The following is a 16,536-nucleotide window of genomic DNA, read 5'->3' as shown; positions in this document are numbered from 1 at the left end:
ATTTGTTCTAATCATAACTTCGTCTAATCACCAGTTTGTCTATGACAATTTTGTCTCATAACCAGTTAGTCTTATATCCATTTTATTTTAATTAATTTTGTCTAATCAACACTTGGTCCAACTTAGACCAAATGATACATGGACTAAATGGCTTTTGGACCGACTGGTTATTAGACAAAAATGCAATTAGACTATGTGGATAATGGATGAACAATTAGACCAAATGAAAATAAACCTGGGTAGGGGAATAAAGGGCTTCACTGATATCATAGAGGATGGGGCATGATTACCCAAGTTGGGGGGGGAGTGGTTAGGGGTTAGTGACTGGGTGGGGGCACATACACAACTGGTGGAGGTTTGGGGGCTTGACCTGGGGGCAGTGCAATATCCTCCATAGGAGGCAATGTGCTGTATTGAAGGCTGGGTAGCTCTGTAGGAACGGTGTTGGTCATCACAGGAGGGAGAGACTGAGGAATCTCTACCATAGCAACACCATGTACTGCTCCCATAGGCACAGTAGCTGCTGTTTTCTTGCAGCAACACCAGTAACCAATACATGATATGGAGCAAATGGCTAGGACTACTACAACAACTGCTACCACTATGATGATCGTAAACATTCTCTCTGTAAAAAACAAACAAACAAAAGAAACAAAATCTGAATTTATATCAAATCCTGATAGCAAGCTGAATTGCCATAAAAATACTTGGTAATAATCTGACCTAATGCAAAATAATATACATGTATAAAACAGCTAGATCCACTTACTCTCAAGTTATGGTGACATTTCAAAAACTTAAACTTGGATTAAGATAAAGATTTCAATGTTGATACCCCCAAAATTGTCAAAGTTCATTGACCCTCATGATCGTTTACATTGGTCATGTGACCTGAAGTTCATGCAAAATGACCAGTGATACTTGATTACTCTTATGTCCAAGTTTCATGGGTCCATATACATGTAAATACTAAATTATGACATTTCAAATGTCATGAATGGAAAGGAGACAGCAAAAGAACTTGAGGCACGGCTTTGGAAAAATATATTCATTGTCAAATAATTTGACAATTAACCAGATAAAAAACTGGATTTGTCATAAGTTTCACATATTTGATTTCAATATAAAGTGGTACTACAGAAATAAGATTATTGTACAAGACTTCTCAGCTTTCTATGACCTCTATTTTCTAATCATGTATTGTATTGAATTGTATGATTCGGAGTCAGGTTTTTTCGTGTGGCTGGATTACATGGACTAACCTGGATCATCGGAGTCACAGTTGACACCAACATCAGAGTTATAGCACTGTCCACCATATGCAGGGAATAGATAACAGTCAGTAAGGGTCAACTCCCAACCGTTACAGATGGGATAGCCTTTTATCTGACCGTTGGGTGAGGATCCATAGTATCCACCATACACAGCAGTGTATACTCCATCCTAAAAACACACATAAAAGTCAATTTCAATGATAATGATGATGATACTGGTATCTGAGTGCTTAGCAGATTATTATTACCCCAGTCCACAGATTAAATCAATCACACACAACATATGTACATCCTCTATTCTCTGGGGAGTATTTTGGCTAGTCCCAAATAAGACAGTGTTTCATGAAAGAAATTATCAAACATTTTATCCGACAAGTCCCAGGTTATCCGACAGCTACTATAGTAAAGTGCCTTTCAGCCAATCAGAATCAATGACAGATGTCAGATATCAGGCAAAAAGGTTGATGAAACACTCCCCTGGACAACCTGCCATGACTTTCACATTCTAAAGGGTACCCATTTACCACCTGGTTGGAGCATGGCAAATTGTGGATTGTGACGACTATTACTACTTCTACATCTACTACTGATAGTGATGACGATCAAGGAAGATAAACAGCACAGCTACCTGGAAAACTGCACACTGAAGTGACAGACTTTGCATGAAACTGCATGCTCCATCATTATTACACATGACAGCTCATCTTTGATCATTTACGCATTAGGCAGGATTAAATACCAATCACATGCACATGTGCAACAATTCATGAGGATCTACTTTGTCATCTTCAAAGAGAATAATCAATGGCAAAAAAAAAAATGACCATAAAATATACTATTCCTATCTCACATAATAAACTTACTGTGTATCCAAGCTGTGTGCAAACTACTTCAGCTTCATTATCAGACCAATAATCAGAGCATATGGAAGCCCATCGTCCAAGGATGAACACCTCCACTCGACCTTCATGAGGTACCTCTCCATCAGATAGTCGAACTAAAATTACACATTAGAAACAATAGATTGCCTTGTGATTCATATGAAAATGTTGACATAGAAGGAAGGTGTTTGTTGATCACATAATTAAGCAATGAATAGAATGAATATGACAATATAAAACGTAGGTTGAACAGGTTTATATATCACTTTGTTGAAAATTCATTAGATTTGTGACTGCAAATTGCAAAGACTTGCATAAAGTCTGCCGAAATTGTTACTGAGGTGTAGGCACTTGATTTGATGAAGATTTTTTGGAGGGGGAGGGGGACTCAAAGAAGCAGAGTTCAACATATGAGAAAATTGTTCTTGCAATCCTCGCTCTTGATATTCAAGTTTAGTGACAACTGAGAATCTACCTAAGCTCACTTAGTTGATTTTAATCAAGCAAGTTTAGTGACAACTGAGAATCTACCTAAGCTCACTTAGTTGATTTTAATCAAGCACACTTGTAAAAACATTCATTCTAATTGCATACTAAGCAAGAAATTATCAAATGTTTATATGAAATGATAACCTTAAATGCCTATTTTTCCATCGCATGATTGCAAACCTTACATTGTGTGGAATGCGCCAATGGTACTGAATAAAATATGACAATATGACATGCACTGTATGTACAAGGGGCTAATACAATGGAATGTTTTAGCAAATGTATACTGATGTTATATGGCTAGCCGATTTCCTAAACCAATTTATTAATTTCAAGAATTGCATTTTATCAACAAAAGTGAAACACAAATTATTCTTCACATATTGAATTCTTGATATTCGTCTAGTTAAAACATGTGATTCTTGAGAAATGGGGAAAAAATACAGTACATGCCCGGGGGGGCCACTTCCATTCACGAGTGGATACCATGCGCGACCATGGGGTCTCGAAAAGCACCCTAAACACGTAATTTCCATATTCTGAAAATGCACCCCTTAACAAGTATTGGCGTGTGAAACCCTACCCTTAACAAGTATTGGAAACAAAACGATACTCTTGGCAAATATTCCCTGAAATGAACCCCTAAACAAGTACAGGAATGTTTTATTGTTACGGGTCCTTCGGTCGTCGGCTTTACCTTATTTGATTTAGTACGACCCCACCTTCTACACCTCGCGCAAAACGGACTCTAAACACGTAGCGTTGGGGCAAAAAGGACATCCTTTATAAGACATTTTAATTTTGTCTCATCATCCCCGCAAATTCGACCCTAAACACGTAATTTTCCTATTGAAATAGATACCCTTTTTTCATTATTTTTGCGTTTTTGACACCCTTATCACGTTACGTACGTAACGTGCCCTATCGTGAAAAAGACATCCTTTTTACGTGTTTTTTTTGGTCACGCATGGTATCCACTCGTCAATGTAAGTGGCCCCCCCGGGAGTACATGTACATCGGCAAACACCAGCTAAGACGTCCAGGTCCCAATTGCATAAAAGTTACCATTATGGTAACTTTGCCATCCATTGGTAACTTGCATTGAGTCCTTGGTTTTGATCAGCATTACCATGGTAGTTACCATTGGATGGCAAAGTTACCATAATGGTAACATTTATGCAACGGGGCCAAGGTGTAACAGTCCCTTTTGCGCCTACAAATTATCATCATCATGCATTTAATCATAAGCTTTATACATGTATAAACAACAGAATAAATGTAGACAAAAAAAGGTAAACATGATTGTAAACATACTCTCAAGTTCTTCCTGCATGTTAATTTCATCGGAGGCCATAGTACATTCTGTATAAGCCAATGATTGGCAGTGTGAAATATCGAGGAAGGATGAATAGCAGTCTGTCAAGAGGAATTCCCAACCATTACAATCAACATCACTCAACACTACTTCACGAGAGAGGGAGTCACTCCGCTTTATTGTGAAACAAAATGAAGAAGAATGGGAGAAAGAAAGAAATGGATATCATAACATTAACATGAGATCATCAATATCAACTTTAATGTCAACATTAGATTTTTTTCATTATGAAAATGTTTTCTTTCTCTCTCCATGCAAACATGACAGCTGTAGTTGCGAGCAGTTTTGAGGGCAATATCATTTATTTTTGTTTAATCATTTCTTCCAGTTGGCCCCATTTCATATTTTCAATTTATTCTGTTCGGGAGGGGAAATGCATGGCAGATATCTTTCAAAAGGAGAGTTCATTGTTGACCCTAATTTCCTTTTGCTAATGAATATTAAATATTATCTGGATGAGATATTTTGTGAAATTTGTGAAAACACTGAAGTATAATGATAAAAAAACAGAAAAAAATTGTATTCACATGAGTAAAATATAAAACATTGATTGAAAAGAAAACAATTTCTAGGCTTAAGAAAACTTGAAAACATCCATTGACATTTTTGTTCACTCATACAGTATATTCAACAAATATTTTCATCAGGGGAAAAAACATTTGGGGATATGAAAAAGACCTTAGCAGATAATCCATATCTAGAATATATAGGACAATGACTTAAAATATCAATAAGGTAGCATGATATCCTACCTGGATTGATGAGGCATCAAGAACTCCACGATACCCTAGATTGATGCAAACTACTCTTGCATTATCATAAGACCAGGATTCACCACAAACCAATCCCCAAGAATCATCAAAGAATACCTCAACATGACCAATGTCAGGGCCGTCAACCAACCTTGATTTACCATCTGTGAATTATAAACAAACAAATGAATTACCATATTCAAGGTGATTGAAATCATATTATTTGTCTATCTGATCTAATGTAATGTTGGAGCAACAAAACCAACATTGAATGCAGACCGTTTTGTTTTTTAGCTAGCCAATAAAAAAAGGTAGAGTAATTTTTTAAAATGTCTGAATAGCTAACATATGCTACATGGAAAAGGTTGCAAGCAATTACAAAGATGATACAAAAATATAAAGATGCAATAATTTACAGATTCCAGGAGTCCTGTACAATCTAAGTTGAATACAAATGTCAGGGTAAACTAGTGTCAGGAAGATGGTTGCAGTCTAGAAAATTATACATATAATTCTATGGTTTGATAGTACAGCTACACTTCCTCAAAACTGAATCTATAGGTTTCAGGATATAATGAAATTGAATTAAGAGTGAGATTAGGTAGATAAATTTAGCTTATGTCTGGCTACATACAGGGGTGTGAGTGGTCACAAATAAAAAGATCTGAAAAAAACTGACGAGTGTTGAAAAAGTCTTAAATAGAAAGAGCTCCCATACTTTTTGTACAGAGGGAAGCCAAAAATAAGCTGAAATTAAAATGAAAGCTATAACAAAAAAATCTGAAATCAGATAAAAATCTGAACTCTCAACTCTTAACCCCTGTAAATATTTCTTTGCAAGTTAGATTGTATAGGAAGTCCATGTTGGCTTACCATAAGGCACATCCTGATACTGATGGGTACAGACTACACCTGCAGCAAGGCCGTCATCAGAATTACATTCTACTTCATCTTCCTCCCAGGAATGTTCTAAATCACAGGATGTGATGTACCCTTCAAATTCATCACATTGTAGGGAATGCATATGAAAGGCGATTCCATCATCTGTATCAGGCACCTGTAAATGAATAATATCTCTTTGTATATAACAAAGTGCTAATGCCTATTCATAAGTCCATTTTATTAATCAATGGTATACAAGAGCATGTACACTTATCGTTCTTTAATATTCCACTTTGTTTATATTTACATGATTGTGTTATGTCGCCCTCTACTGCAGGGCTATGCAAAATATAAGCCAGCTTTTCAGTATTTATGTTTTATATTCTAAACCTGTTCAATTATTTTTTATTGTAAGTGAATTATCTATCATTATAAATCATATTATATCAAAGTTGAAAATGGAAAAAAACAATAGAATATATGAAAATAATTCATAACTCAATCTCAGCTTACAGCACTAGTAGACTCAATGGCACCATAATATCCCAGCTGAAAACATGCCATATTTGCCAGGGACCATATCCAGTCATCCGGACAGATTTTACCCCACACTCCACGGTAAAAGACGGCTATGGCACCACTGTTGGCACCTCCATCAGAAATGAATTGAACATCGCCATCTAACAGAAATTGAAACAGATAAAGTACTTTGAGCTTAAAATGACTTATGTATAAAAAATAGAGTAAAATTCACTGAGCAAAACGCTAAACATTTCAATAAAATCTGATAATAAGGAAGTTGTTGACTTTTAAAGATTAGCAATATATGTGAAAATAATTATATGCATGTTGTCATGAATATTCATTAGTTGGGCTAATGATGCCATGTCCCAACTTTTTCCTTTTTTATGTTATATGAAATCATAATAATTTCATGTTTTTATACATGTGTGTATGGTAAGTCCCCCTCGTAACAACGTAAGTTGCAGCAATAATTACCTTATACATTAAAACCGAAAGCAATTTAAATTGATTTTTGTATTTTTTGGAGGACAAATATTTGGATAAATGTAATTTCAAATAATGAAATACAAAATAAAAAAAAACATACGCTTACTCATTGCATATTCATGAAGATGCACATAGAACTGTTTTTAAACAATGCAAAACTTTAATAACTTTTTTTTTATATGTTTGATTTTGATGAATTTTTTTGGGCTTTGTTTGTCTGTCTGATTCTAATGTCACTATTCAATTTTTTACAATGTTAGCCTGGAACACCTCTTCAAATCTGATCTGGAAGATTTCCATGCTATGGAAGGAACAAATGAGTTATTAAATTAAAAAAAAAGAAATAGTGAACAAAATAGAAAAAGAGAGGAGGGATGATAGGGGGTACAAAAGGAAAAAGAATAAAAATGTGCACAAAGAAAAGGACTGATGTAAATGAGTAAGATTGAAATTAAACTCATGTTTACCAAATAGAAGGTAAGAATAGTAATGGAAAGGCATCTGGCGACACATTCTGTGGGGGGTGACATTTATCAAATGGATATATGCTTTTATTACAAACCATGTTTATTATTTATGAGTCAAAGTGAATACATTTAGATGATAGCAAACTATTTCAATCATGATAACTATTCAAGGTGCATACTTTTGATTTTTAATAGATACTGCCACAGAAACATTGCAAAATGATTATAGCTTGAAATGACCAATGATATATGAAAAAATTTCCAAATTATAAATCTAGAAATATAATTATACACTTAAGAGAATTTTTTAATGTAATAAATATCTATCTTACTCTCATGGATAAGAGATTGTGAAAGAGCACAGTGAGCACCACCGATGTATTGACAATGTGAGGTTAATTCCCGTCCAATACTTGGTATATAACATTCTTGTAGTCTGTATTCTCCTCCTTCACAATCTAACCCTGACCAAATGAATTCAGTCTCATCGTCATAGCTTATCTAGAAATGAGAAGGGGAGAGAAACATATTAAATAGAAATCCATCATCTGCTTGAATTCATTCAAATCATATCATATATCTAAACCATATTATATTCATGCATTTAAATAAATTCATTTAATTCTGGTGCCAGGTACAAATGGAAAAGAGATATAATGAGTACTACTAGAACTATCACTAAAGGTGATTAATACCCCTGCTATATGTCATTACCATGGCAACAGTTTCCAACACTTTGAAAAATGTGTCTTGCTCATCTTTACCCCAAGACCTATGTGTGAGCAAAATATTATGAGAATTGTTTAAAAACTAATCAAGTAGTTCAAACCGATTTTTTTTAACCTAATTTGGGGCTCATAATATGTTGTTACCATGGTAATATGTGTCTCACACACCTTTACCTCGAACCCAATGTGTGAGTCAAATTTCATGAGAATTGGTTGAAAATTATGTGTATGTAATCTTCTCAACTCACTTAACACAAAATCATCACTTATTTCATCAAAAATGAATTTAGTAGGCAGTGATTGAAAATATCTACCAACATCACCATGACTACTATGTGAGTCATGCTTACTTACTCCAATGGAAATGAAATGTTTGTTAAGTTCTTTCACAATAACAGATTTCTCATTTTGAATAATTCCATTTATCTTCAAACCGTGAATATCGTTTACGTTTTTTTTTTCATTTGTTTTAACTGATTTCAAAAGTTTCCGAGGGTTTCTCTTGTTTTCTTTTACACCAGTTACAAAATATTTCTTTTTCAGCACAGTTTGAAAGTTATTGAAGTGATTTCGTATCCCTCTATAATATTTCCAATCTTGTAACTGTCTACTTTTGTCAGCTTTGCGTTTTAGTCTATCTCTTAATTGAGTGAGGGCGACATACTCTCTTGTCACCCACTTTGGTTTATAGCCCCGGACTCTGTGTGTTACGAGTGGAGCGTGTTTGTCACAAACTTCACTGAATTTTTGATCTCCAAATAGACCACGCCTCCGAAATATCATCTTCGATGAGACAGCTCGACCAATCAGTCTCACCTAATTCTCGCAGGAATACCTCATCAAAATTCTTAAACGACCTATATGTAACCATCTTGGGTTGTACAGTGGGTTTATACAATTTACGAACAATGTATGCAAGATTGTGGTCACTCAGACCAAGAGAAACAACATCACTTTGTTTTACATTTTGAGGGAAATTTGTTGAAATTATATCAATCAACGTGCTTGTAGTTTCTGTAATCCTAGTAAAAGATTTTATCATTTGTTTCATACAATTTTGTCTACAAATTCCATTTATGAACCTTGATTCGCTTGTTGAATTCATATTAAAATCTCCCAGTATGATTTCTTCACGTTTCAATTCACAAACTTTCATTACGGATTCTTCTATTTTATTTTGATAATGGACATTTGAACTGGGTGGTCGGTAAAATGTTCCTACCATTATTGGTTTAGTGTTGTTTAGCTTAACTTCAATCCAAAGGGATTCCAATTGATTATCTTCTAAATCATTTCTACGATTATACATGATGTTATCTGAGATAAAGACACATACTCCTCCTCCTCTTCTGTTTCGAGCATTTCTTTCAAATTTATAACCATCAATACTAACTTCAAAATCAAGTACGATTTCATCTAAGTAAGTTTAAGATAATGTGAAAAGATCAATCGTGTCATGCTTAAGATAATCTTTTAGAGATTCAATCTTCAAAAGTAAACTACAAATATTTAGGTGCGCTATATTAAGTCCTCTTTGTTTACTAGAAAAATTATCAAACTCATGTTCACTGTCTGAGCTTTGTCTGAACTTTTCTCTTCAATTAATTCAAATGTATCTTGTTTATCAATACCAACGTGTGTTCCAATTTTCATAGAATTGGTTTGAAACTGCGGAAGAAGTTTGAACTGTAAGATTTGTGACTTATTTTTGCCAAAATATACCATTACCATGGCAAAACAATTTCCAACAAGCAAAAAGTGTGTCTTCCACATTTCCACCCCAACACCAATGTGTTCCAACTTTAATGAAAATCGGTCCAAAACTGAGGAAGTATTTCAATGCGCAACATATATATATGTTTTTTGTTCAAAAATTTACTTACCTGCCCCTCCCCCCAACTTAGAAAATGCTATAGCTCAAAGACAAATAGATAAGTTGAGCGTATAATCATACTGTTAATTCATCATTAAATTGACTTGTGAAAGTAATCACTCAGGAAATAAAAGTGCATAGTAAGAGAAGAAATTACATTAAGCTAAATTGTACTTTCACTTAGCTGTAAGCTCTGTAGTGACCATATCCTGTAATATACACCAACGGTGGTTTCATTACTCCCATAACAAGTTTGAACAGGGATACATGTGGAGTTTCCTTTCTGGCAAATCAAATTTTTGAGGCATTGTAAGCACTTGTATCTGATTAAAAAATGGAGCAATCTTCAAATAAAGCAGAAAGGCTTCCCAAAGGATACTACAGCAGCATGCTGATCATCACAATTCTAATAAGTATTGGATTTTGTTGTGCTATTTTGAAAGTATTACCACTTCATCCTGAAACAGGATGGGATGATGAAGACCGAAACGTCACCAATGCAGTAATGCGATTGTTTCTCAGTTGCATCTACTTTTATCTCATTGTTTGTTTGGTGTGGACAATAAAAAAAAGAGAAACGTTACATCGCCATCAACAGATTTTCTGGCCTTTGAGATGTCGGCACTGTGCTAGGATTGGTGGTTTGGTGTCCAAGTGTAGTCAAAGTCGAGCTGATGGTACAAAAACAACAAGAAGGGACATGACCCGTAGACGGTCACTCCCTTTGCTTCCTTCAATTAATAATAAACCTTTAGATTCAATTGAGCCAATGGCGCCTAGGATTGAACACATTAGACAAACTTCTGATAATATATGCCTCTCAAATGACAATTCTGAAACATTGAAACAGGAATTTTGTCCTATAAATTCAGAGACTAAACAGGTTCAAAATACTCATTTGCTGAAGTCATCTGCATTTTATAGGAGGCCTCACAAATCACTTGTGATACTCTATAACTTCTTTGGAACTATCGCACTACTTAATGTTCCATTAGAAACAATTAGCATCTTCCTTTGCCTTGTAGATAATAATGGATCAGCGACACAGCTAACAGTAAACTTCAATCTGGTCTGCGAAGGAGTGTTTTATCTCATGGTAACTATTGGCTTAGCATGCAATCTTGCCTTGTTTAATATGTTCTATGATGCAGTCTTCCTTCAAACCAGTATCTTTCCAACATTCATTGGGGTATACTTTGCTTCAGGTCTAGGTCTGCTGGCTTTAAAATTAGTGTTCCCTTTGGGAGTTGTTGCTCAGCCTTCTCATGATCCTCTTTTAGTTTCCTGCAGTGAACTACCAATAAAATTAGTGTCAGTATTAAGAATCCATGAAATAAGGGCTACACCCCTTTACACAGAGATTTGTCTAATAAGTGTAGGTATCCTCTGGAACATATGGGCGTCTATACTACCACAATCAGCCCTGAAGGACATTGGCAATGAAGAAGCAGCCTTTGAACATTTCAAACAACCATGCACAGTATCCATCGTCATCACACACATCAAGAATCCTAGAAAAATCGTAAGGAAAGTCCTAACTATGTGGCGGAAGCGCTTCGGTGTCTGTCACGTAATTCTTGCATCACTCCTTGCAGTCTCGATTTTCTTTTCATTTGATCACTTTGTCGTCTCCAGAAAGAGCTTTAACTTGTCTAAAATAACAAGGACCTACATACTATGGTGTTGTAACATGATATGTTTCCTTCCATTCATCGCTCTGTACCGTCATCAACTATTTCTTAGTGGTGATTCAAAAACTTTCAAGCTTAAGGATAATGTTTCATTTCAATATGGTCTTACTGGAAGCCAAGATGTCATACTCCTGATTGGGACTGGAGGAATGTTCCTGATCAATATATTTCGAATTGTTTCTGCTGCTGGAATCTTATACAACCACGATTCTCTTTCCACGGACGTACTAGCCCTTGCGTGCTTTGGCCTTATCTATTACATTTCACAGATGTACATAGTCACTTCAATAACTTCATTCCTGCTCATCTTCCAACGCAAACAAATAATCAGCAAAGCCGAGATGAAATTTGTACGAATCTGCTTGATGTACACTGTATGTTTGAATGCAACAGATTGGTTGGCATCGGTAATTGACATTAGTGACTGGAAAGAATTGACATTATACTATGGTCCTGTAATGGGGTTAAAGATTGGACGATTCTTACAACCTGTAATATGGCTCTATTTCCTGCATGTAACTATACTGGCATATGAGACTGAAAAAGATATTCGTGAATCCAGGAAGGGATGTGATACTCATAGAGAATTGAGTATTCCATAAGTTGGACAACCTATTGAGTGGGAATGCTCAAACAGAAACTTTAGGGTCACTGCAGTTTGCGTGTATGTCTTACAAAGAAAATTAATGTCTGGGTGAAAGACAGCTTGTTTTATCAATAGACAGGTTTTCAATAATAGATCATTTTGTTTGTTAATAATGAATTGTATCCAAAATGCTACCAATAACATTTTCCCTCATTACGCCACTGTATCTGAATGGTGGGAATATATTACTGATCAATCACAAATACTTTTCATATGCCTGACTCATTGGCAACTGAAAAAGAAATTTGCATTAACAGATAAAGTAATTGTGTGATACAGGGTTCCTGTAACAATTAATGAAAAAAACCCAGTAAATTGTAAGTTTTTAACTATAAGCTTTATAAGCATAAGGCCTGATTGGTTTAATTAGATCAAATTGCCTTATCAATTTTGCATTTTCTATTACTAAATACAACATGAAACTTGCCCCTGATAAGTATTTGCAAAATATACATCCAGAATTATTTTCATAATCAGTTCCAACTACATCTTGGTGGGTAAAGTTTATGAAGTATTGCAGACAAACTTTCACATTCGACCAAAAAATGACATTTGGCCTAAAGGGAAGAATTATTTAAGTTACCACATAAGGGAATCAACCAATTAGAATGCGATTCTTTTAATTAATGTATACCTGGGCAGTGAACAAGGAATTTAAAGTAGTTTGTTTATATGAAACTGATATCTGCAGAGTCTAAATAGATGAAAGTACATATACTTGTTTTCTGATTGATGTGGGGGCAACATATCATAATTTGAACATCATACTGCAATTAGTAGCAGGAAAGTGTGCATCACTTCACCAACTTGTTCTTAAAGCCATTAATTTTCATCACCAAAAAACATGGAAGAAATACAAGCTCGTTTTATTCCAAAGACATATTATAATGGCATGATTTTACTTTGTTTTCTTTCTTGTGCTGGAGTGAGTTGTGTTGTTTTCTATGCTCTCCCTCCAATTTTTCAGGATGGCAAGAGCAATGAACCAGGATATATCACATTCGTGGTCATCAATTTGGTTCTTAGCAGCGTTATTCTCATATTCTCTGTCTATGTTGGATGGCTGATTAAGAACAAAGCTAAATTTCATCGCAACCAAGAAGTATTTTGGCCAACACAATGTCGACACTGTGCTCATGTCATCGGCCTACATCATGCTGGTAGTTCATCTCCTGCACTAAAACACAATAAAAGAGAGCAGTTCCAGCAAAAATCTATACCAAGACGATGGTCACTCCCTGACAATCTTAATAGCTTTAAAGGATCTATGACCAAGTACCATATGGATAACTCAACCATAATGTCATCTGAACTGTTTATGAAGCAGAGCAATTCTCCTTCAAACCAGAGGATCCAATTTATCTACAAAAAACCTCATAAGTCTCTCTTACTTCTTTTTTATATTTTTGGAAGTTTAGCACTCATTGAAGCACCTCTAGAATTAGTTGGCAATTCTTTATGTTTTACAGATTCTGGAAGATCAGTATTATCAAATGTTGCCTTGGTAGCCAAAACTATTAACATTGTAGCCCAAGGAACTGCATTTCTGTTTAGCATGCTTTTCTTTAATACCTACTACGATGCTGTCATAATTGCCAAGGCGAAATTTTCAATAGGTATGAGCATATTCTTTGCTCTTAGTATTACCAACGCAGCCCTGAGAATAGGACATCCAATTACTGAAAGAATACTACCGGTTTATGACCCCTTAAAAGATTCTTGCGACCTGAACACAACAATACAACAACTTGTCATTGATCAAGAAGAAGCGACACTAACAATGCGCACAGAGGTATCTATAATTGCTGTGGGTATATTATCGCATATTTGGAGATCCATGATTCCACAGTGTTTCTTGGAAACACCAAATGTTATTCCAGAATTTGATTACTTTGAGGCAATCAACAAAAGACCACTCAGCCAAAGACTGCTACAGACTTTAAAGAATGGTTACTTGAAAATAAAACTGAGCTTTTGGAGAACAATGGACAATGATCAATACTTGTTACAAGAACCCTCCAGGAGATGCCGTAATTCTCCTTCTCTTCGTCTTTTCTATATCTTGACAATTGTTTTAAGCACCATGTATGTTTCCTTATATTTGTATACATTTAAAAGTAACACAATAGAGTACAAAAGCACTAAGAGTTACATAGAATTGGCACTCAGGATGTCTTTTTACCTCCCATTCATAGGTCTTTATCACTTTCAGATTTTTCTTGCTGGCAATTCTAAAACGATTCTTCTCCGAGATCAAATTTTAGGTAACCTCATACAGAATCATGATATTGTTTTGATGTTAAGTGCTGGAGGGATATTTATGCGCAATGTTTTCCGTTTGGTGGCAGCTATAGGGATATTAATGCGCCCATTCACCATATATCCTGACGAGACTGCACTTGCATCATACTCAATTCTCTACTCTGCATACCAAGTTTACTGCATTTGGACAATGACATCTTTCCTTCTAACAGTTCAACGCAGACGTCTCACAAGCGATGTTCAAGTGAAATGGGTGTCAATATGCCTCATGTTTACCATGAGTATAAATGGCACAAACTGGCTAGTAGATTTATTTCATGAAAGCTCATGGTTTGAATTTAAAACATACTATGGTTTGATAGGGACAGTAATTGGGGGATCAATAGAACCTTTGCATTCACTGTTCAGTCTACATGCAGTAATAATAGCATATGGAACTTATCAAGGCATCAGAAAGGATACCTAACAAGGAATTAATGAAAGAGGTGGAGGAAAAAGAAGTAATGATAATATTAAACAATAATGATAACAATGGCATGATGTGCAAATATTGAGTTGCTCACATTTCTAAAAACATGTATTATCGAAAGTCAAATTATTACACAGTATGTAAGTTTATTGTACTAAGAATTATTAACTAAATCATAAGCTGTGTGATATAGAAAAGCCATTTTAAGTTGATTGATATGCTGAGTAGTAAACGATATAAGGCATTGTGTGGACTTTAAAAATGTTAATGGGTTGACAAGACCATGCATTTATCTGAAATGTGTTGTTTTTCTGAATAGATATTAATCTAGTGACATCCCAAACAAATCTCCAATCTCTGTGCTAAAACCTTAAATCACAGGATCATGTATAAAGAAGAACTTTTCCATAGAATACAGTGTTAAAGTAAGAAAAGGCATAAAAATGATACCTAACATGGATCAGTGTTGGAATAACTAAACTTGATTTTATCCATAAACTCCAGAAAAAAAGCACTCCGCATTTCACCAATTATCTATACCTGACACCATCACGTCCATTATTTTTTAGAATAAAAACAACGACAGTCTACAATATTCATGAATTTAAGATGGCTACACTTATGCATGCAGTTAAATATAGATATGCTCCTATTGATATTATCAATCTTTTTTCAATATAACTATGACTTACACCGATACAATACTCACTCTGCTAATAACTTTTGTTACCCCAAAGCAGCTTCAACCCTAATTCTGAATTGTTTTGAATTTACTGGACCACGAATCTGGAATTATCTCAATGTATGCCTTTTTTCATGTTCAACTGTTTCTTCATTTAAATGCAAACTAAAAAATATCATTATTAGTACCTATGCCTAATTTGAACTCAAACTCACCTCATGTATATGTATTGTTTTTGTTAATGAGTGAACCATGACAACGGATATTTGGATGTGCTTTTGTGTGTGATGATGACAATGTTTCTGGGAGGATGTATCTGTGTGTAAATGTGCATATTTTGCTTTTCCCCCTCTTCATCTGAGGTGTATATTAATATTAATTACTGTGTTTTTAGCAGGCTTATTTTCATGTGTTATCTTTTTTTTGCCCTCCTTTTATTGTAATGATATTTCTATAAATGAATGTACAATTTGATGATGTTTTAATCATTATCTAGAATAAATTCAATTTGAATTGAATTAAAAAACAATCATTCCACATGGAGTATAACAGGATATGTATAAAAAAAATAATACCCTCTTTAAAAGCATGGACTGTGTTGTACATAACATTTATTACTTTATTAGAAAGGTTAAGTCCCTTGTCTATGTAACAACAAACAACAAAATATCGTAAGAGGTGTACAAAGGAAATTATTGTATCTTGTTCAGGTATGTATATGTATATTAATACAATTGCTTTTTGAAAAAAAAAAAAGGTTTAATGATACCTGTAGAAGGGCAAAATAGCACTTATAAACACTTATGACAATAAAGCTCAACTTAGGCACTGCATGGAAGTCTGGAAATTCATGTGTGTTTTTTTAAAGCTTATACTTTAATAATAATAATAATAATAATTGGCATTTATATAGCGCTTTATCAATCTACGACTGTTCAAAGCGCTTCACAATTATTATTACCTGGTCACTGGATTCATAGCATTCCAAGCAGCCTGTTAGGCGCAAACTTGCTAAACCAACCACAATGACGGTTTTTTCCTACTGGTACCCAAT

General features: G+C 34.8%; 1 protein-coding gene across 1 annotated transcript in view; it reads right to left on the bottom strand.

The window, feature by feature from the left end:
• Positions 1 to 317: 317 nt before the first annotated feature.
• LOC121409351 (deleted in malignant brain tumors 1 protein-like) overlaps positions 318 to 16,536 on the bottom strand; it is a 28,593-nt gene continuing 12,374 nt past the window's right edge. Inside the window, exons 13-20 of the mRNA XM_041601287.1 lie at positions 7,464 to 7,632; positions 6,167 to 6,333; positions 5,645 to 5,828; positions 4,772 to 4,935; positions 3,959 to 4,133; positions 2,138 to 2,271; positions 1,263 to 1,443; positions 318 to 625 (exon numbers count right to left, since the gene is read on the bottom strand). Of these exons, the coding sequence (XP_041457221.1) occupies positions 318 to 625; positions 1,263 to 1,443; positions 2,138 to 2,271; positions 3,959 to 4,133; positions 4,772 to 4,935; positions 5,645 to 5,828; positions 6,167 to 6,333; positions 7,464 to 7,632 (1,482 nt within the window). The remainder of the gene's footprint in view (positions 626 to 1,262; positions 1,444 to 2,137; positions 2,272 to 3,958; positions 4,134 to 4,771; positions 4,936 to 5,644; positions 5,829 to 6,166; positions 6,334 to 7,463; positions 7,633 to 16,536) is intronic.

This window comes from Lytechinus variegatus, chromosome 2 (genome assembly GCF_018143015.1).
Source record: "Lytechinus variegatus isolate NC3 chromosome 2, Lvar_3.0, whole genome shotgun sequence".
NCBI lineage: Eukaryota > Metazoa > Echinodermata > Echinoidea > Temnopleuroida > Toxopneustidae > Lytechinus > Lytechinus variegatus.
Note: the sequence above shows the minus strand (reverse complement) of the source record. Positions and strands in the feature narration are given on the sequence as shown.